At 46.0% G+C, this 23,308-nt stretch overlaps 1 protein-coding gene across 5 annotated transcripts in view; it reads right to left on the minus strand.

The window, feature by feature from the left end:
* The window catches only part of LOC147134099 (RNA binding protein fox-1 homolog 3-like), a 246,791-nt gene that overhangs the window by 97,409 nt on the left and 126,074 nt on the right, over nucleotides 1-23,308 (minus strand). For all 5 annotated transcript variants that reach the window (XM_086054989.1, XM_086054990.1, XM_086054988.1 and 2 more), the window contains one exon: nucleotides 7,702-7,811. In XM_086054989.1, coding sequence (XP_085911115.1) covers nucleotides 7,702-7,811 — 110 coding nt within the window. The remainder of the gene's footprint in view (nucleotides 1-7,701; nucleotides 7,812-23,308) is intronic.

The raw sequence follows: 23,308 nt of genomic DNA on the forward strand, positions 1-23,308 counted from the left end.
TTTTTTTAATGATGCAAAAGTAGCAAGTTGACTCGAATCAAACTGAGTGAAAAGAAGAGTGGATTGTAAGTGCTGCTGAGCGATGGTTGCCGTGGCAACAAGGGCCCACAGTGAGCCCGAGGGAAGCTGGGGAGCCACCGCTAATGGGCCGTCCTTTCCATTTTCTTACACAACACCACACAAATCAGAGTCTGGCTTCAAACCCGAATTTCATACCCTTATCCTAGCTTGAAACCCTAACCCAGGATAAAAACCCAAACCCTAACTTGAAACCCTAACCTAGAATTGAAATCCTTATTTCAACTGTAATTTGAATCCTTACACTTGTTTGAAACTAACGTAAAACCCAAAGTCTGACTTGAAGCCCTCTTATTTCAAACCCTAACATATGTTTTAATCCCAAACCCTATTTTAAAACCCCAACCCTCATTTAAAACACTCATATTGGTATAAGAGCCTTACTTGGATTTGAAACCTCAAAACAACCTAACCCTGGATTCAAACTATAATTGGAAACTCCGCCCCATGTTTAAACACCTAACTTGAAACCCTAGCATTTGTTTGAAGTCTTAACTTGAAACTCTAATTTAAAACCTAACCCTGTTTTGAAACACTCATCCCGTTCTGAAACCTTATCCCGGATGCAAACACTCATTTAAAACCCTAACCCTGGCTTCAACGCCTGATTCGAGACCTGAAAACCTGTTTGAACTCCAAGCCTGTCTTGAAACCCAAACCTTAATTTAAGACCCCAGTTCTTGGTTAAAACCTCGATTTGAGACCCTAACCCAAGTTTGAAACCAAAACCTGATTTTACTCTCTAAAATAAACCAAAACAAATAAATGAGGACAACACATTTTTCCCCTCAAAAATCTGATTTCATTCCTGTCAAAAAAAAAAAAAAATCAAATCAAATCAAAAACACACAGTCACTGTTCTTGCAAATTCTGCCCCACCGACACCATCGGCCCGATGGCACGCCAGCCCGAAGCGACGTCCGCTGACGAGCGCCACCCTCGACTCGCCTGCTCCCCGTTCGCCGACGGCTTCCGGTTGACAATTTTTCCCGCAATGCAACATTAACGCGGGTCCAAAGCGCTGCACGCCGGCCATAAAAAGGCGACGTTCTTCGCTACGCCGCGTGCATCCCTGCTCTCCATTACCCGCACCTCCGTCGCACCGTCTTCACCCGGCGCTTTTCAATTATTCATGGCGCCGAGGACAGAGGCGCGCACTCCTCTCAGAGCCTCTTCTTCTTCTTCTTCCGTGGCGGCGATGATATACAAGGACACGCCGCCTGCATTTCCGACAATTTCCACAAGGCCGCCCGGGTCCGGCGGGGGGGGGGGCCCGGGGGGAGGGCGGCGGCAGGGGTGAGTAACCTGGACGTCTTTGAACGCGCATCCGTCTCCATCACCTGGCGACCGGGGCTTGTAAGCTAAAGCTAATGGCCCCGCGGAAGAACATCTGTCCGCTGAATAAATATTCTAATGAGGTGCAGGTGATACAGGCCACCTGCAGGAGGCGCTCACAAACTCATTTCAGCTTCTGTACACATTAAAGGCGACACAGATTGAACTGAACTTCCCGTTGTTTTACGTCTTGCCCAAGACTCGTCGAGTTGTTGTTAACTGACTGTATTTTACCACAATGGCGCCAGCTAGCCTCTTAGTCCATATTCTATGCGGTAGTTACATATCAAGCCCAAAAATCGAGCTTGTCTGGTTTGAAAGAATCTACCTTTCAGCCCATTGGCGCTAACTAGCCTCTTAGCTCAGCCCAAATTGTGAAAGCTCAGAAGTTTCATATCTATATTCATAGCGTTTAAATGTTGGCACGTCCCCAGGCATTAAGGCGCAGACTGAGAATAATGTTGGGTCCATCTATGAACAATTTGCTACTGATCCAAATGAAGAGCGTTGGGCCTTGGTGGAGGCCTCAAAGTACAGCCACCGGCCAGCCCACTTCTTTTGCTACCCAATAGCTGAGCTGTGTCCAAAATTCTGCCTGGGGAAACCTTCAAACTGTGGAAAACCGAAAACAGTAACTTGGGAACGTAACAGGATGAAGCTACAGCGTTTCAAGTTTTGTGACCATGCCGTACTGATCCAAAAGAGGAGCGTTGAAACGCCTTGGTGATGGCCTACAATTTAGACCACTTTTTTTTTTTTTTTTTTTTGGTAAGGTACACAAACTACCAGAGCGGAGATTCAAAATTCTGTCTGTAGAAAACTTTACACGGCAGGAAACTGCCAACGCTCAGTTGGGAGGACGATGCACCAGGTGACTGGATCGCTCAACTTCTTCTTCTAAGCAAATTTGATATTACTTCAAGTCTCCCCCTCTCCCAAAATGGTCCACCCACTCCCTCCCCTCGGAGTCGACGTCAACGACTACTGCCGCAGTCGGAAAACGTTTCAGCTCAGTGGCGCCGCCAAAGGATGATTTAAAAACGATTAAAAACAAATGAAAGACAAGGAACCAGCGATAGAAACCAACGCAAGAATTCTCCCTCCTCATCAACATCATCAGCCTCTTCATCCAACGCCAAAATAGCCGACAGTGCATGCCAGGGAAGTTTCCGCTCTCGTCGCGGGCCTCATCACTCACCCAAAAGTACATCATCATGGCGGGGCGGGATGGTAGACGCGGGCGAGCGAGGGCCAAGCGGAGGGACCGGTCGGTGCGGCCGGCGCGGCGCCTGGTTTTCGACTGGCGCTGATCCGCTGAGGCAGCCCTCCCTCTCCCCAGCTCAGAGGGGGGCTTGACTCCAGCCGCCCCCCACCTCCTCCCACTACCACTTCACCCCCACCCACCAACACCACCACCTCACTCTTCTTCTTCTAATGTCTCTCTCACCGCTTCTTCTTCACTTTTTAAGCCCCCCCCCCCCTCCTCCCTGGCAGCTTCTTCTGAGGAGAGGGTGTTGGAACCCCTTTTTCTTTTGACGCTCCCTAGCACACCAACACACACACACACGCACGCACACGCACCCCCTCCTGAGCCGTCTCTTATTGAGGCTCAATTAGAGTACCCGCCTGACAGCTGCCTGCGAGCGTTCCGCTGCCGCCACCGCTGCCGCCGGGAGACGGCGCTGTGAAATTTAACGTCCCGGGAAGGATTGAGAGCGGTGGGATTGCGGGACGGGCGCGGGGGTTTGGGGCGGGCTCTAAGGGTGGTAAGGTATGTGTTGATGTTGGAGGATTAAGTTGGAGGAAGGAGAGTACGATGAAGAAAGACCACCGCAGGGTCCCGCCAGTTTGCCACAATCAGAACCCGAGAAAGTGTTTGGGTACGCCGCGATACCGCCGCAGCGCGCTTTGCCGTCTTTTCCATCTGCTAGGGAAGGAAGGAGAAGGGGGTGCCGCCGCCGCCGCCGCCGCCTCCTCCCCCTTTTTCTTCTTCTACTTGGCTGTAACAATACGCCTGCCTCAGCGATTCTCCAAACGTATCATCAATACACCACTGCGAGGGGGGCGGGGGCGGCGGAGCATTAACCCCGCGGCGAGCTCCGGTGGTTTCCGCGGTGCTCCCCCGCCCCCTTCCCCCGCTTCTCCCTCGTTCTTCCCCCTTCCACCAATCAGAGGCCTCCTGCGGGATGAGCTCATTTTATCCCGGGAGGACACCCCGACAACATTTGGCCGCCTTCGGAGAGAATGCGATGCCAGCGCCACGCTAATTTCCGCGTCAGAAGCAAAGTGCCGTGAAAAGGCAAGCGGGGCGGGGGGTGGGGGGTTGGCGATGGGGTGCGATGGGGCGACAATGTAAGTGTCATGGGAGACGTTTCAGCCCCGGGGTGGGCAAAGCATGATCGGCGGGCCGCATACGGGCAGTTCCATTTGTCGAGAGGCCAGAATTATTTGTTGCATTAATTTAGTCCTGCGTTTCCCTGAACAATTGGTTCAGTAAAATTACTTTTTAAAATTCATTTCGCATTAAAACTTATTTCACATATTGTAAAATGAGTCAAATATACAATTCGACATAACTATTTAAACATGTTTAAATGTACGTAGGCTATATATTCTAAATGATAGTACAAAACATGTAACATTTCTTAATTGTAAAAAATTGTAAAAAAATTGAAGAAAAATTATTTTTCTCATCGATTAATTTCTTTACGGTAATAAAAATAAAAATGTTTTGTTTAATTTGGTTACTTAATTTACAGTAAATAAAATTAAACAAACTTACACATTCAAAGTTTTATTGCAAATGATTTTTTAAAAATCCATAGACAAATAAATTTGTTCCTGTTTTAGTAAAAAAAATATGCATTTATGGCAAAAAATGTTAGTACAATAAAAAGAATACAGAAATGTAATGAAAAAAATAATTTTACATTTGAATTGGATGAATATTTTATTGCAAATCAAATAAAACATTAGTAAAATTAATCCATTTAAATTTTTGGGATTCATTTCAGTGTCAATTCATTGCAAGTGAAAATTAAGTGAAAAAAGTATTAGTAAAATAAACATGGCATTATTCTAATGAACTAATTCGTGAGTTGATTTTAATGCTCAGTAACACACTTAAATAGAGAATTTTTATAGACGTACAGTATGTACGTACGCATGTATGTACCGATGTATGTATTTATTTGCGTCAACCCATGGCTGTCCATTTTGGACCTTGAGCACTTTGCTCCAAACGTGATGTCTGGCAAATCAAACCGATGTCTGGCAAATCAAACTGTACACTCCACAGTCATCTGCAAGGTCTACGCGGCGATCTCGGCGGTTGGTATCCATGTGAAAATCAATGCTAGCGTCAGGATCGCCGAGGCTCGGCAACGCCGCGACAATCCCACAAAAAAAGCAAGCCCAAGCCGGATGACATAACTCTCGCCGGCGGACGCATCGCAATGCGACTTTCCCATTCCGTCGGCAAAACCTCGCACGCTTTGTGCTGCGGGTCCAGCCTGGATTTACATGAGCAATCAGCCGGTGGCAAGCGCCGGCGCTCCGACATCAATCTCTGATGGGAAATAAAAATGAAATGCACTTCCCGGGCACGCCAGATTAAGGTTGGCGCTTTTATCAAACACTGAAGTCTATTTCAAGTCGCGCTCATAAATAAGTGAGGCTGTGAAAGAGCGGGTGTTGAAAGAGGGGCTTGGAAAAACAACGAGGTCTCGACCGAAGGACACGCCGCGGCGTGGTGGGATTAGGGGGAGGAAGAAAAAAAAAAAAAAAATCATGTGAGCATCGCAAAAGACCCTGGTCTCCGGGAATCTCCCTCAAATAAAGGAATTCCAATTCCATGTCGGATTGGGTACATTCCCGGACCATTTGGAGTCGCTAGCGTGGTCTCGACTTCCCCTTGAGAGCAGCGCATGCATTATGAAGATAAAGCTTTCAAGCAGGAAGTGAGCTCTTCCTGCCTAGAATGTCTGACCGTCCCACGGGGGCGGGGGGGGGGCCCACGCCGGATCGTTTTTTCCTCGACATTTCACCACAATCTTGCCTCTACTTGGAATTTCGCCTGGTTTTCGGGAAATGGCTTTTCGTTGTCGAGTCTTTGGACTCTCAAGTCATAGGCCCGGGAACACTTGTGGGTGTGTCTTAAACATACCTGTATACATCTACATGTGGGAATTAAGACCAGTTTATTATTTATGTAAATCTTACTACCTAATTCTTGACAGTAATCTAAGGTGCAAGTCAGATCTGACTTTCACTAAAATCAGAGTCCCTAATTCCTGAAAGTATTCATGATTGTCCTGCAAAATGTCCGGACCTTTTTCAGGACACTCGTGCTACTACTTGGAATTCAAGAACAAACTTCTCCTTTTCAAGACCTCAAACTCCAAATGGGATTGGGTTAACAGATAAAATCAGAGTCCCTAATTCCTGCCAGTGTTTGGATATCGCTAAAGTTTTTACCTAAAATGTCAGACAACAATCTTGCCTTCACTGGCTCGGGACATTTCTGAACTTCTTCCCATCAATCGTTCAAGGCTTTGTTTAGCCAAGGACAGACATTTTATGACGATCTTTGCCTTGACCCCTGAACTGGATCTGGACGTATGTTAGCCAGCCCTTGGAAAATCCAGGCCAGTAAAAGATAGAAAGAAAAAGACATCCGTCCATCCATCCAAAGCGCTTATCCTCATCGTCGAAACACGTCATTTCATGACCATCTCACCCAGCCGACACGCAACAGAACATTCCTGAACTACGAATGATCCGGACCACATTGAGGACGAGTGAGGACATATGTGTGCATGTGTGTGAATGATCACAACCGGTACCAGCTGTGCCTTAAATTGAGCCCCGAAAAACCCCTTGAGTAAGCTCGTTTGGAAAGGCTATAATAGCAGGCAGGCTAGCTACAGTAACCACTGACTGTAAACCGTTAAGACCGTAAAGTGTTGGAAAAAAAAAAAGGAAAACAAGTGGGCTATGGGTGTAGCGTGTACAGGTATGCTAAAGGAGACAATAACCCCAACATGCTGCATTTTACACACCGGCCCCGTAAGACATGATTAAAAGTCGTTTGTAAGCATATCGCTAAGCTATAGGCAGCAAATGGCCCATCTGCTGAGTTTTGGGTGGGGCGGCGCATAAATGTAGCGTACGGCTACGTCGCTAAATGCCTCCCCATGTGTGTGTCTCTCGCACACACGCACACATGCGCACACGCTTAATAATGCAGGCCTTACATCTGGGCGATCTGAGCACCCAGCATGTGTGGCACCACCCCCCCGCGAGTATCCTCGGCGGGAGCGCGTCGTAATTAGCGGGTCGGCTGGCCGGACGGCGGCTGACGGACCACCGGAGGGCGCACCCGGTGCGCCAACACGAGGACGCGGCACCATCGCGGCGGGGCGGCGCCCTTTTAAGGGGGCTCCGCCTTGTCTTCTGGTTTGGACGAGCAACTTCACAGAATATCGGCGGTGATTACAACCTTTGCCGCAGCATGAACCGCCGATGATTTGACTTCACATGAGCAGCTTCTTGCGATACATTTTCTGAAAGTATGACAAATATGAAGAATTTGGCTGGGGGTTGTAGACACGTTTTAGAGTTTGGTTCACGTCAGGGGAGCGGCTCGTGTCTCCCGACGTCATTTCAGCCAGCAGCACTGGGCTTTTTCTTGGTTTTTGTGCGTACAACATTATGCCTTCATTTGACTTCATTTGTCTTGCGTGTGCGCGCGGCTGCGTGTGCGTGCGTGCGTGCGTGCGTACGTCGGGCCGTCGACACGCTCGGCTTCTGACAAGAAGGGCTCATCAAACAAGGCTTGGCATTGGACATTTCTGCCATCACGGGAACGATCTCGTTTAACGTAACCCAATTAGGTGCGACCCCGGCGCACCAATCAGCACTAATTCCCGCCTCGTAAACGTTCAAATCGATCGTAAACATTGATGCAAACTAGATGGCGGCGGTGAGGGTGGGGGCAATTAACAGCCTTGGAAGCCGTCCTGATCCGGAACCTTCTCTGCCACCAAAGCGTTATTTCTTCCACTGCTCCCGTTCTTAATTAGAACCTTGTCATTTTTTTGGGGTGGGGTGGGGGGGCGCTAAGCAATATTTAAATGTCAGCGATTAAGTCCCAGCCAGCGTGACGGGGTAGCATGAGCTTCCAAAAGCGCAGAATAGCCTCGGCCTCAACGAAGCAGTTAGACTTCCAAGCCTGCAGAGGGCGCCGTTGTGGAGTGGTTCCAAAAGAAAAAGAGGAAGACGACTCACCAGTCTCGTGAAGAGCGGCACTCCCAGATGCCACAAGTGCTCGTTGAGCAGTCCGCTGTACACCACGTTCCCAAAGACGCCGATGCTTCCCGACTTGCACAACGCGTTACCTGGCCGCACAGACAAAACAAACAAAATGGCGTCACACTTTTGCCATGGCGACATCACCGCTTCCGGGTTTCCGCCCTGCGCCACAGTTCTGATTTGTCTTTGTCGGAATGCATTCGCCGGTCTCAAACGGAGGCCATCCAAATCACGTTTCGCACCAGCGATGCGGCTTCCCCGCAATCAGATAACGAGATGACAAGCGCCGCGCGTCTGCTGCGACGTGTAAAAGAGTCGCCTGACGGTGGCGATTGCTTTCAACGCGACAGGGCAGGAGGAGCGAGTGTCGGGTGTTCAACTTGGCACTGACGCCTTGGCTCGTCCACGCTGCCTCACTTCCACATGAACGCAGACACACACAGACAAACATACGGTCGCAAATTGACACAAATACACGGACACACAAAGACACACACACACACACCACTTGTACACACACCACGTACACACGCACACACACAAAAGGCCGTGTGATGTAGCGAGCAGTGCAGCAGTAGAGACAAGGCGTTGTAATTTGTGCACAAAAGCGCATGGATGGGGGGGGAGGGAGGGGGAGGAGCCAACAAGCAGCACATGCATTATTTACCAAGAAAAGAAAAAAAAAAAAAAAAAAAAAATAGAAAGGCACCATTAAAATGTCAGCAGTGCTCGGGGCAGAGCAGCCGAGGAGGCGGAGCGGGAGCGGGCCGGCCGGCCGGCCGGGGTGGAGCGCCGCCCCCGCCCCCGCCCCCGCCGTTATTAATGGGACGCGCGGCCGCTGCGGAGCCACGCCGCCAGAGTGCGCGTCAAAGCTGGAGCCGGCGCCCCCTACTGGAACGAGCACGCCCGAGGAGGAAGTCACGCAGTAGAGTTGAAGCACAAAATCACAAACTTGCTAAGACTGGTCCAGCCAGAATATAAGTAGGGTTTCAAGCCGGGGGTATGGTTCCTAAAAAAACAGTTTCCATTTAAAAGTTTGTGTTTTTAAGACAAGAGTTAGACTTCCAAGGCAGGGTAAGTGTTTCAAATTCGTTTTTCAAGTCACAGTTTCCAAGTAGGGTTTTAAGCAAGTGTTACGCTTTCACACTAACCAAGGTCAGGCTTTCAAAATAGGGTTTCCGATAAGGGTTTTTTTTTTTTTTATTGGGAGTTAAAGACATGCTCGGGATCCTCAAAGAAGGCTTATGGTATGAAAAGTAGGGCTTCAAGCATGTGTTGTGTATAGTCTGAAAGGTTTTGATGCAATTTGTGGCCAAAGCAGGAGGCACAATGCTGCAACGCAATAAGGAAAACAACACTTTTAATAATTCAGGTGCTCAGAGAGTGAGTGGGGGGGGGGCGTGGGTGTGTGTGTGTGTGTGTGTGTGGGGGGGTGTGTGTGGGTGTGTATGATGTCTAAAAGTAGCAGCGAACGCCTCATTTAGCCGCTGCTGCTCCGCATTATTAAAGTTGTATTGAACTCCCCCCTGGGTCTTTCCCCAACTTTTTTTTCGCCCTCCCTTATGTTGGGCTTTCCAACACATTTCAACACACAGTGAGGGTTTCAAAGTAGGGTTTCAAGGACAGGCTAGGGTGTCAGGCCTGGGCAAGTATTTGATGACAGGTTTTGATTTGACTTGCTGCTTTTCACGTTCACTTTTGTATCAAAAGTCCCAGAAATGGTCTTTTTTTCTTTTTTTTTCCGCAATGAAAAACTCCACTTTAGAGGATCTTGCAAACTTGCAGTCATTTTTTTTTTTTTTTTTTAACTCAGCCTGTGGCAAGAAGTTATAATTATCATAATTTATAACTCCTGCTTAGCTTGCACAATATGTTAAAAAGTCCATTTAGGATATCCAGTTTAATGCATGGCAGACGGTCAAAAATCGTGGAAAGAAATGAAGCAGACAAGATCAAAACAGGCGATGGGCTCTGATTGGTTCATACGTGATCACATGACAACACAGCATATTTTACAGACGCGAGTACGTACTGTCAACAGGACCCTGAAATTCAAGAATAAATGTCTGTTTGGTCATGACTTTTTTTGCGGCTCTACCAAATCTCATGTTGCGAAAAAAAAAAAAAAAAAAGGCTACATGTCCTAAAGTTCCACTCGAGCCCAACGCTAAGCGTCTCCTCTTTAAGGCGAGTTCGCTGATGTCACCGCTGAGCCGATTAAGCAATTTCTCTGCGGCGAGCGTCGGCGTCGCGGCGGTACACAACGGAGCGCTTCGCACTCTCGGCGGTCTTCGCTTTCTAATAAGGCGGCGGCGCCTTAATGGATCACTCGCCGGATGTAGCGTGAATACAAAGTGTATCTTTCTGCGCTAACAATATAAAAGAATAAAAATAGAGGAGAGGGAGATAATGACACTTGGGCAGGAAGGTGGAATCATTTATTATTATTATTATTTTTTTTAACTTTCATGCCTTTTTTAATAATAAAAGCTCATAAAAGAAACAAGCAGGGCTGCGAGGTAAGGTGTCAAGGTTATGAATGAGCCCGCCCCCCCCCTCCCTCCCTCCCCCTAAATGGCAGACAAGGTGAGCTCACGATGATGTCGCCGTCCAACTAAGCGTCTTCGTCGTCATTTCTTCATTATTGTTATCGTGGCTGCCATCAGCGGTGGCGTCGTTCTGCTAATTGCTTGCGGCCTTCTTCGCCTCCAATCACAACAATCCACTTTTGCATTTTGCCACCTTATCTTCCACCCATCCATTTTCCACACTGAGTAGTCATTACGGAACCAAGTGGAATTAATCGATTCAATCAATTCATTGTCCAGTCTTAGCGGTTAACTTTCCATTTCACCCAAATGCAAACAAACCGGCGAAGGGAAGAAGCATTCCAAGTCGCTGCGGTGCAGGCAGGAGCTTGCCCAAACATCTCCAGGATGGTCGGAGCGCGGCTGTCACGTAACGGGCCAGAGCGCTCTCGATTGCCCCCCCGGGGGGGCCGCTGCCCCACTGCTGAGTAGAGAGAAAAAGCGGGTCAAGCGGAATGATTATCGCTAACGTGCGCATGCGTGTGTGTGCGTGCGGCGTCCTACTAAGGAAACTCGGACTCCGACAAGAGATCGTATTTATGAACTGTGTGCCGGTGACAGGCAGGCCAACTCAATTTCCAACAGATGACATCCGTCGGTTGTCAAGCTGGGCTGCCGCGAATAACCAAAATCGACGACAGCTGACCTTTAAGGTTTACAATTGCCCGTAGATGGTGGCAAAGCACTGCTTCTGTCAATTCCATTTCTGAACTCATTCATAACATAGTTCCTTGGCACCAAGTTGTGGGCGGCAGAGCACTATTTTTGTCTAAATGAGACTGACTTTCTTCAGCGTAGTCCCTTGGCACCGCGATGCCAAAATATGCTGTCACAGCACTACTTTTGTCTCAATGAAACTCCTCGACCTACTTCGCCATAGTTCCTTGCCACCAAGGTGGCGTCCAAAAATGTCTTTTCCTTCTAAACGAAGCTCCTCAATTAATTGAAACATAGTTTCTCGGCGTCTGAATGCTACAAGACGGCTTTGGCCTGAGCACCGAAACAGCTGGCGATTATTCAATCCTGAACCTATGACTTCAAATTTGTTTTGAAGGGGCTGACGCTTTTGAATTCATTTCAATGTGCAACATTTATTTGACAGACATGCAAATGGAACACAAACTCAAAAGTCAAGGTACCTTTTTTTTTTCGGTGTTGTGCCATGAGATTTTTTTTCCTCAATGTAAAAAATGTGCCAGGGCGCAATGACGGTTGCGAAACACGTCCACGCTAGACTTTGCTTGTCCACGCCGTGTTTGCTAATGAGCAGCCAGGAAGGGCGTGGCCGGCCTGCCCAGATTTAATCTGGGAGGAAGCGAAAGTGGCCCAGTCCACTTGACAACCCATTAAAGTGTGTGTGTGTGTGTGTGTTGGGGGTGCAGGGGTGTGTGCGTGTGTGTGTGCATGTGTTGGCATCCATCGCGCACCGTGTTTGTTGCGCATCAGTCAGCGGGCGAGCGATCGATATCCAACACAAAAGCTCATTGATGACGGACAGCTCTTGACAAACATACAGCATTTTTTTTCTGTCGATCTTAGCAATAATCTCCAAGGTCAGCGCCGGTCGCAGTGCCGCCTCCTCATTCCTCCCTTTTTTTTTTTTTTTTTTTTTTTTTTCTTCCCCGTTGACAAAAGGTCCCATGCATTTTAAAGCGGCGAGTGTATTGTTAGCAGCGCAAGTACGTAAGGAGAATGCAAGAAAATGTCAACAAGAGGCCATAGACGTGTTGACGGGATGTTGACTGACAGATGGAAGGACCCCCCCAGCACCCCTCCCCCCCAACGTGGCTATCGTGTTGCTAAGAAACTTGGTCCGTTGCAATTCACCTTTTCAAAGTGAAATGACTGTAATCTGATCGTTCCTCGCCAGTTATCCACAAAAGCTACTTTGCACAATGAAATCAAGCACTCAAATTAATCCGAGCAGCTCAAAACAGTCGTCAGTCATGTACTGTCGTCACCGGAACGAAATGGCTCCACTGGCCTCTCATGATAACCACAACCTTGAACAGTAGAAATAACAAATAAAGCACAAAGTAAAAAAAAAAAAAAAAAAAAAAAATTAAAAACATCTCAAGCATGAGAACATACACGCAGAGTGATTCTGTCTGTGATGATTGAGATGGCTCCCGGATTTTGCCAGTTCTGAAAAAAACGCCGCGTGCCCGATGAATGTGTCCTCCGATTTAATGTCACCTCAGAATAGCTGACAACTTGCGCGATAGAAAAACTGTTCAAATAATCCACAGCATTCCCAGTCACAAACGAGACTAGAAATAATCCACAATTTAAAAAAAAAAAAAAAGAAGTTGGATTATGTGATGGGTTCCCGCGTCACTTCTTGATAATTGCCACCTTTCAAAATAGAAATTGCCACAGTGACTAGAAATAATCCACCGAGTGAAAAGACGTTCTACATCACATGCACTCAGAATGTACATGTTCTCTTATGATTGCGATGACGAATCTTGCTGGCCATTCATGAAAACTGCCACAAATTGTTCGTGTAGTAGCAATGACGACAAAAAAATCCACAAATCAGTCAAGTGGCGTGGAACGAATGGCAAACTGCAGCGTGTGACTATATGACTATAAGTGTAAGTGAGTTATTTGTGTGTGTGTGTGTGGGGGGGGGGGTCCAGTGCCCCCCTACTGGGCCTCCATCCGCCCGTCCCACCCAGAGGGGGCCGCGCTGCCAGCTGGCAGCGTGAGTGATGCTCCATTAGGGAAGTGCTGCTGGTGAGCGTCGGATCGCTCAGGTAATTAAAGGCAAAGCAAAGCAGGCAGACGAGGCGGGCGGGCGGGCGGGCGGGCGGACAGCGGCTGCTGCTGGGGGCGTCGGCCGAGAGGGAGCGCGCCCAGATTTATGGGGCTGAGTAATGCACACGGCGAAGCCATTTTGCCATCCAGAGGCCTCGCTGGCTTCCAAAGAGTCTCGGGAGGCGTCGGCTTCCTCTCCACTCGGATGCATCCTATTAGGTTTCCTTCGCTTTCACTTCTTCTTCCTCCTCCAGTTTGTTGTGTTTTTTTTTTTTACTTGCGCCCTGCAGCATCACAACATAAATCAACCTCATTAGCATATTAGCATATGGATGAAGAGCTGCACTCTGATTGGTCCTCCAGGCTCCATGAGAGATACTTCTAGGAATACTTGAGCAGGGGGGAAAAAAACCCCACCAGTCAACCAATTTGCAGTGCTTATCTTGTTCGGGACCACAAGGTTTGGGGGGCTTTTCGGTGGGGGGGGGGGGTAGCTTGAGCGGATCCCAGTTGACTTTTGGCAAGACAAGTGGTGTTCAGCGGAAGCAGAAATGGTACAACTACTAAAGCAAAATTCAATTTTTGAACATTCAACTATTTTCCTTCGGGGAGTCGCAGATAAGGCAAAATGTGATTAAAATCATGATACGGGAGCACAACAAATCGTGGATACATTCAAACAAATTTAGGGAATTTTTTTTGAAGACAACCCAGAAAAAGCAAAAGGAAAAAAAAAAAAAAAAAGCATCAATGTGTTTCAAATGTTTATCAGTTATGTAACAGTGACAGGTGGCTACATGTTCAAATTGCATTCCTATTATAACAAATATGTTACGTTTAGCTGAAGGTGCCACAATGTTAAGCATATCGTTCATCCTCAGCCATATTATATCAGCTAACTTGAAGCAAAAATATAATGAGGCGATGGCCAACTTTGATTATTTCTGCTTAATTACGACAGAAAAGTGTCTGATGCTTAACTTTTAAACGAAGCCAAAATGTCAAAGTGTAGGAAAGCCCTCAGGCTGCCTCTTTAATTAAAACACTGACGGCCTCTTGCGTTGATAATATTTGCATATTGTGAGATCGGTCGCCTGGATGGTTCCAAACAGGAAGTGACGCGACGCAGAAAGTCCCACTCAGCATCTCTTGAGTAAACAATCCTGGGCTTTTGCGAGCCGCGCTTACGTCGTTTGTTTTGCTAATGGCTCGGTGGGGAGCTTCAGCTAATGAGCCGCCCGCTCGGAGGACCCACAGAGGGTGGATAGCAAGGTCGGGACACGAAAGAACTGAACTACAAGAAAGCAGATGACCACCAATTTGTACTCATCTAAAAATTGATAGCTTATATGTGGATGTAGCACGTAGCTGTCTCACAGGTTAGCACTTGGCTATCAAATCCAAGGAGATGCGGAGTGGCGAGGCAAGCTAGCTTAGCATGGCAAAGTGGCATAAAGGTGCACATGTGATGCCTGATGCCAAGTTTGAATGCTGCGCTACGTTGACATTAGCGCGACATGCTAGAAAATGATTTGCGATTTGATAACCATCTGGAGCAGGCGGGGGCAGGTGTTCTGCCGCACTGGCCGACAATCAAGTTATTTAAAAAAACTTTTTTTTAAATGATGTTTCTATTACTCACATACCTCCTTTTCTATCTAGCTACCCATTTCGCTATTCGGCAAATGCCCGCGTACGTATTTATCTACCTGCCTGTGTGGCCATGTACGTACCAACAAACCTGCCTTTCTCTAGTAGTGGGCGGACCGATCCAAATCTTGCTACTATATACGACATTGCTATTGATATTGATCAATATCAGTGACATGAGCTCAACACTCAAGTCTCTGTTTCCCTCCTATAGAATATAAATCGGCTAATTAGATAGGATCATTCTCCCAAGTTTTGAAAGTTGTGATTATAAAGCCGACAGAGTAGAAGTACAATGTCAACACATAGTGTGACGAGTGAAAGTTAATAAACGTCATCAAGTCTCTTCACCACAACCGCCAGGTCTCCTCTTAGCAGGCTTCCCGATTAAAATGCTCAACCGAAATCTGACATCCACCAACAAACATTCGACACCGTCCAACCTACACGATCAACGCACGCGCACACATTATCCGTCCTCCAAATGCTCCATCTGCATCACAAGTACAGAACATTAGCATCCCAGCTACCTAAGATGGTCCTCCCATAAAATTAAAAAGCGAAGGTCAAGCGTCTTCATTATAACTTCATTGTGATTAAATGCACACACACACTCGCACACTTTTTACACTACAAAGTTGAGTAGGCACGTGCACAGGTAGACACCGAGTGGTGCTCCAGCACCAGCTAGTTTGCCCCGAATGAGAAAAGTGCTCTTTAGCTTTTTAAAAAAAAAAAAAATTATTAATTCATCAATATTTGGAAAGCCTCTCCATCATCAATTCCCACCAAAAGTGTTTTGATCCCAACCAGGTAGTGAGTTTGAGTTGTTGTTAGAATTGTGTAGTTCCGATTGTAATGATGCAGAATTTAAATTTAGTGTACCTGCTGTTCTTGGTGATTGTATTTATAACGGCTTCAACTTGAACGTCATTTTTGTCACATTATGCTTTTGTCATTCATCATTAACTCAGACCATTGGATTGTTTTCCCTGTGCTAATTTTAGCAGTGGTTAATTTTCTTTTCACACTTACAAAGTCAAATCATCACACACATTTACAATAAGTATTATAGTAAGCTTTTTTTTTTTTTTAAACACCTTGCCTCCCAGATAATGTAGAAAAGTGAACTCAACATTTTTTTAGAGCACTTTAAAGACAACCACAGCTGCATACAAAGTGCTGTATATAAGGTAAAAAAAAAAAAGTTATGGAGCCAATACAGTTAAAACAATAATTTAATAGCATGAAATCAGTACAAAAACAACGTTCGAATTACATTTGTCATTGCTCGTAAAACTATTTGGTTATTTTTACTACTGTACGCATGACGTAATGTGTGTCAATTAGCGTAAATGTTCACATGGCGCTACAAACAGTTCACGGAGGTTTTGATGCTGATTTCCGCTCTTTCCTACGGGAGGGGGAAAAAAAGAATTGTAGAGGCATCCATTGTTCAGCTGTTGCATTAATGATGAATTCAAGCGCTTCGTTCCTACTTCCTGATAGATAAACCGCGAACGGAAGCAGCGGCATGGTCATCGCTATCAAGATGCGCCCACGGTCCGGCCCGGCCCGGGCCCGGCTCTGCTCGCTCGGGTTTGGCTGAGATAAATGTGCGAGGGAAATTGGAGAAGGGACGAAGCAAAAAAAAAAAAAAAAAAAAAAAGAAGGAAGGAAGAAGATGATCAAGGTCGGCGACCGCCTTATCTCTCGCCTCATTACGAGAAAGCGCCGTCGTCAGCATGGTGGGATCTTCCAGCATGGAGGAAATGAGTGAAAGGAGGACAAGGAGGAGGAGGCCAAGTCAAATAGCTGCTGGTCATTGAGCTCAATTAGCGATAAGAAGCTACGAGTGCAGCGAAGACAACGCGAGCGTCTATGGCGGCAACCTCCACGACTTCACCTTTGCTCACGTTTACAAGCGTTCGCATTGGGATGGAATTGAATTCCTTCCGCGCCAGGGTTACACTGGCCCAATCATTAAAACGTTAACTGGACTGGCGATGTTTTAAAAGTATACGTGTTAAAGTTCACCGTTGTTATCGGTAAAAGGGAACCAGTCAAGATCATGGAATTTGAATTTGTCTTAGCGCAATTGAGCATTTTTTTCAACAATTGTTTTGAGCGATATGTGTAAATGCATTCAAATTCCCAACATTTTGAGAAAATGAGACGAGACAAAACCGAGTGATTTTTTTGGGGGTGAGCAAACAACGTGAGGCCCCTTTGCACTTGCGGGATCAAAGGAGCCTGAGGGGCGCCTCCTAACACCGCAACAATGGAAAGCATGGCCGCCACGTCAAAGCCTTCTAGCCAGCCCACTTATGCACGACGCTCAGTGACGACCCCGACGGTGGCGGGAGGTTGGCGAAAACCAAAAAAAACCAAACAAAGAAAAAAAAACAAGGCCATCGGTCACGGTGAGGTTGAAGGAGCGGGAGAGTCATAATGGCGGCACGTTGCACACCAAAAGCGCCACTGTCATTAAATCAATAAGTCATTAGCTTTAATGGGATAAGCACTTGGAAAACTAATTGAAAACAGCTCCACTGGTTCCCACCACGCGGCCCAATAGAAAAGCCCAACACTTCTCAGCTTTGGTTGGTGATGGTGTTGTCGTGGCAACAACAACAACAACAACAAAGCACTATGACGTTCAGCTTGTCGTCTTCTTTAAAATAGGTTTGAAGATTCTTTTTACACAATGATGAGTGTCAGGTATACGCACTTTTAGTTTATAATAGACGGAAAAAAATAATAATAAAAAATAATTGAATGAGTCCGATTTCAAAAAAGAAAAAGAAAAAAAAAAAGCAGGCTGGCGAAGGGTGAAGGAGTTAAACAGCAAGAAAATTGAATGCACAAAATCCAAATATAAACCTTGGCATGCACGGCCCTTCATCAGAGATGGATTCTTATCGGCAAGCGCGCGCTGCAAAAGTGGACATGTCGCTCACTTGCTTCCTTCTTATCGTACTCCAAACGCAACGTGCACATTTTCTTCTTACTTCATGGAGAAGCCCATCAGATCCGATCTGGACTTCACTTTCAGCAGCTTCGTAACGGAGATAGCTGCAAAAAAATATTCATGTGGAGAGCACACTTAGCCGACTTAAACTTGATTAATAGCAATATGTTCATGTTTGATGATAAGAATGCTGAGAATGCAGCTAAGGTTAGCGGCTTGTCATATTTTTAAAAAAACAAATTGATTTCTTGGTGCTTTCCTTCCTTCTTCCTGCCTTCCTTTCGTCAGTCATTACTTCTTTCCTTCCATCCATCGTGTTATTGTTGTTTTTGGGTTGCATTTCGGTCCGGAAAAACGTCAGCAGTTCTTGATGGTAAATATTTGCCTCTCCAATACTTCTCTCTCCATCACTCCAGAAGCTGGTCATCTAATGATCGGAATGCGGGGTTCCATGTCACGCAGTCACAGAATTATTCCATCCGCCCTCTGAGTCGCGCGTGAAAGGCGCAGGCTGATCGACGACAGGGTAAAAGTTGACATTTTTCAAGGCGACGTCTCCGGAGGGAGCCTCGCGCAGGTGAGGCGGCAAGGTGCTTTGCGCCACTTCCCGGCCGTCTGTCTGCGGCGCTAATTTGATTAGCGACTGATTAAAGCCTCCCTAATGCAGTCAGCGCCACGCCACGCTAATGTAATAGAATCACTTACGGCTAAAACAGGTTAGCTTAATTGGCGGAAGGCGCGATGCTGGGATTTGCATTAAATTATTTATTTGCGACAGGGGGCAACTCGCAATTCCATTATGCGCATTAGCTCTCGCGCAGACAATTTAGACCAAGGATACCAAAACAAGTCAGAACGAACTGCCACAATTTTTAGTTGTTTTTTTTTGTTTTGTTTTTTTCAAGGAATACCTTGAAAAGAGAGGCAATAGTCGCATGCCTTTGCAGAAGCTTGGCAAAAGTTTGCTTATCTCCCGTCACATCGGAAATAGTGAAGTGTCGCAGCAGAGGCTCGGCATTAGCATTATTTCATGGACGTTATCGTACTACAACATCAGGCGACGCTATGGTACAAATGCGATACATATCACACACCCGCCAACACTGTCAAGCGCTGGGCGCTTTGGATCTTGACGAAAGCTCCATGCTAGCTACTCTGAAAAAAAAAACAAAAAAAAAAAATGAGGAAAATAGAGAAAAATAATCCAAAAATAGAAGGGGGAAATATGTAAAAATATCGGAAGAACTAAATATGAAAGAAATACAAACATTTTGAAAAAAATAAAACATAAAAAATAAAACAAACAAAATAAAACAAGAATATGAAAAACATTAGCAGGAATGCATCTAAAAATATTCGTAAAAAAACAACTAATTATTAGGAATGAGTCAAAATATTCTTCATACATATTTCAAAAATAATAAAAATACATACAAACAAAAAAACAGAATATTAGGGAGAAAAAGATAAATAGTCAAAATGAGCCCACGTGCTTCCTTTCAGCCATTCGCATTCATCATTAATTCATTTATTCATTGGTTGGTTGGTTGGTTGATGTGAGTAGCGCAGCTGAGGCCCGCCACCTGTTGGCTAATCTTCCGCCGTGTCCTGTCAGCACGCGTCTCCGCCACCCAACCTAATGGATAACCTCGTTATCAGATGCCCACCACGCGCATCTACACTTACATTAATGAATCCGGCCGGCCAGGTAGGGGGAAAAAAAAAAAAAAGAAATCTGCTTGCAGCACAAACTCCGGCTGTCCAATCACTTCTTTCTTTGACAACAAATGTTTTGACAGGCCAATGTCTCATCCAGTCCACTTGCTTTGCATTTGTGTACTTTGGTGATATCATTGTTTTTTTTTTGGGATGGGGTGAGAGTCCGACTTCTGCCAAAATAAAGCGCACACAAGCTTAGTAATAATAATAAAATAGGAACACTTTGTTGAGGTCTGTGTGTGTGTGCGTGTATGTATATATATTTTTTAAATTTTTTTTCCTGGTTCTACCTTTTCTGCTTCGACTGTTTCTTGATGAACTGTTTCGATGATTTGTGTTTGGACTTTTCTCAGCTTCAACCGTTTCTCTTGCTGCCATTTCTTTTGCTACCGTTTCCTCTGTTACAGTTACTGCTGTCTGTGTTTGCAGGCTTCTAATGGCCGTCGGCTTATTAAAGTCACAATACGGATGGCGGGCGTGATTGCGTTTTGCCAAGCGCGGCTCGGCGAATCAAAAATTCCCAAGCACGTAATGGAATGAAGGAGAAAAATATCGGCGAGACAGGGAACAGAATTTCCGCGCTGCTCTGATGTCGCCGCCAATCATCCGTTTATTTACGTGCGCCTTCATCTTCATCAATTCCGGAAATGAATTCATCACTCAGCCTCTCGCGCATCAATGCATATCAAAAATGTATCTCGTCATTGTATAGGGGCGTATATCAAATGTGTATATTCTCCAGCAGCTCTAATGCTTTGCCAATACATATTTACATTTGCTTCTGTTTATCCGAATGATCAAATGAAATTTACATTTATGTCACTTTGAGACTGAATTATTAATGACATCATTGATTGCGTCCATAAACACGCCACCGCAACGCCATAAAAAACATTTCATATACATTTTGCCAGTGGGAGTGGCACAAGTGCAAACATTAGCTTGCCCAATTTTTTGACCAACAGTCAAAAGGTAAAAGTCTTTCACAAAATAAACAAGTGTTAGGAAGACATAAAAACTATAACTCAGATCAAGGGAATCAAAGATTTGGTCACAGTCATATCTTCTTTATCCTCTGAAGCGAGCTGAGGCGTCTGTATTGATCGTATACTGACCCCACGGCCAGTCAATTGATTGAATTGAATCTGCCGAATTTCTGTACAGTCCTGCGCACTATTTGTAAACTCTGCGAGAAATGGCAAAAGCCACAGTTTTCTCACCTCCATCTTCCCTGCTGCCACCTGAACCAGGCCGCCACCCCTACTAACTACCCCCCCCCCCCCCCCCCAGCCTCCCAATAATCTCCCCCCCATCCCTGCTTCCTCGCGTGGCTGGCTGCGTCTCACCCAGCCAGAGTGCATAAATCCACCCCTCTTGACACTTGCAATCAACAAGGGCCGAAGTGAAGCGTGCGTAATGGCCGCTTAAGACGGGGGCGCGGGGGTGCACTGCGATTTACGGCAACAATTATAGCCCCCGCGCCAGGAAAAGCCCGAAGGCGGCTGGGGGTTGATCAGGAAGAGCGCTGAGATGAGGAGGGGGGGGCGCAGGTACGCTCCAGCTTCCATACGATAAAATGTGAGAGACTCCGTGGCGGTGGTGGGATACACAGGGAGACTAACGTCACTCTATTTTACACGTTAGCCTGACCCGCGACACGGAACCCGCCGTCGGGCGGTCGAAACGTCGTTTTAATCAACGCGACCTTTAAAAAGCCGTTAATTATCCCATCAGAAATTCTTGCAAGTTTCAGCTAGCGCTGGCATCTTGACCCAACTTTCCCACAAATTTGCCCATTTTTACTCATCAAATTTGTCCTGGGATGGGAGCCCCAAAATAAGATATTACCGCAAACAATCACAATACAAAACAATCGACGACAAATAGTCGTAAAAAAAAAAAAAAAAAATGCAACTGTTGCAAAAAAATAATGTTGAAACACGAAAATCCAAAACTACTAGAAAACAATTGGAAATACATTCCCATGGATAAAGAGAGCGTGGGATGTCGTCTAATCATACGAGTGTGAGATTTGCGCATTTTACAGCAAGTTTGGCCGATCAAATGTGTCCACATCACCTACCATCTAAACAAACAAATGCTATCACGGCTCGCGTCTCTTATTCAGCCACAATAATCAGCCGTGAACTTCCCTGCACTGACGGTCTAATTTGCAATTTGCGGCTAAGTGAAATCAAATCGCTCCCAATTAGCATTCCAATGAGCAAATTCATTTAGCGTCGACGAGAGCAAAAACAATAGCGCGGCGCACGCTTTCAAACCTTCACCTATTATTTTTTTTTCTTTTGTTTTAATCTCCCTCACGCCACAAATTGAATTACTGCACTGAAAGGTGTGCGCGCAAAGAGTTGCTCGCCCATTAGTTCTTTCATCAGGATTCGCCGAAAACAAAGTTAAGAAAACTTTAAGGCGGCGAAGGGAAAGTGTAATTAGACATGAAAAATATTCCTGATAATCAAATCACATTTTGTGCACCGGGCTTTGAAATAATATTAAGTCAGTTCATATTCTCTCGCCGGCGCACGCGCGTGTGTGTGTGTGAAATGCGTTGCCGTAACACGGGTCCCCAGAGAGCGGATAGGAATCTAATTAAGTAAGATCAATACCAGTGTGAATTTTCTGTCTTTTGCAGCAGTGCGGCGACTCGCCGTCTCATTTGTCTGACTCTCCAAATCTGTGCAAATGTTTCTCTTAGAAGGTCGCTCGCTCGGCTAAATGCGCGCTAAAAAGGGAAAATATACACGCTGGCTGTGACGGGACCCCGACGAGCCCGCTTGAAGGCTTAGTGGCTAATTAACGCAAACATACTTGGGCTGCTCATGTTTCACGCGCTGTGAACTTCCAAGTCATCAACTTGCCAGCGACTCTTAATGCATTTTGAAACGCGGAACATTCCCACAAAAATATTAACGTTAGAAACACATGGGATGGCGTTTAACTTTTAAAGGCCTGCTTTTCTTGCTATTTAAAAAAAAAAAATTATGATAATTCCCATTTGTGAATATGCGTATGAAGCTATGCCGCACTGCTGAGAAACAGGCAAATATTTCCTAACTGCCACCAAGTTGCAGCAAAATTAGATGTGGTCGGAAAAAAAAAAACACGTCGCCGTTGAACCGCATTCATGTCAAGCACACCCACGATTTGCCTGAAATGGCAGCTTCAAACAGAAATAGCTCACTTCCTGTTCTATGCCGGGCATGGGTGGTTTAGTGTGTCGCGTTCTGATTGACATCTCCACCAAATTTCGTATTGATCAGTGATACTTCTGGCGGGGGCTGGATTTAAAAAATTTTTTTTACTTTACAGACTGAGAGAATTGACCCAAAATGGCACCCTTCAAACCAAAATGGCCAATTTCTTGTTCAATAGCGGGCATTGGTTCTAGTGACTTTTTTGTGTGCGATGTTATGACTGACAAATTTCATTGTGATCCAGTAAACTGGTGGCGGGGGCTGCATTTTTGTTTACACTTTTGTTTATTTGTTCCTCACTTTTTCATGGTGAAATCTCGAGCATTCGCTGTAGTTTGCATGGATGATGTCATCCAATCAGAGCAGAGCAGCCTCTAAAAGACAGGCCGTAACAGCGCTAGCAATAATCGACGCCATTCCGGCTTGACTCGCGGCCAGGAAATGCTGACTCGGCACGTAAGGTGAAGATGAGCCAAATGCCCCGCGTTTTTCCCGCCGCCGAGCTTTACGTTAATTAGCAGCGCCGCGGCTCGTAAATCCGCCCGACTTTAAAATAATGTAGTAAAATCATATTTGGCATGTGCATTAAAAGGATTCCTTTGATGAAGTGACCTGTCGTGTGAGGAGAGAGTGAAATGGGGACAACGCTCATAAATCCCGCCGCGCCCGAAGGCAGCGCC

This window comes from Filicampus tigris, chromosome 16 (genome assembly GCF_054856515.1).
Source record: "Filicampus tigris isolate MCC_2025a chromosome 16, RoL_Ftig_1.0, whole genome shotgun sequence".
Taxonomy (NCBI): Eukaryota; Metazoa; Chordata; class Actinopteri; order Syngnathiformes; family Syngnathidae; genus Filicampus; species Filicampus tigris.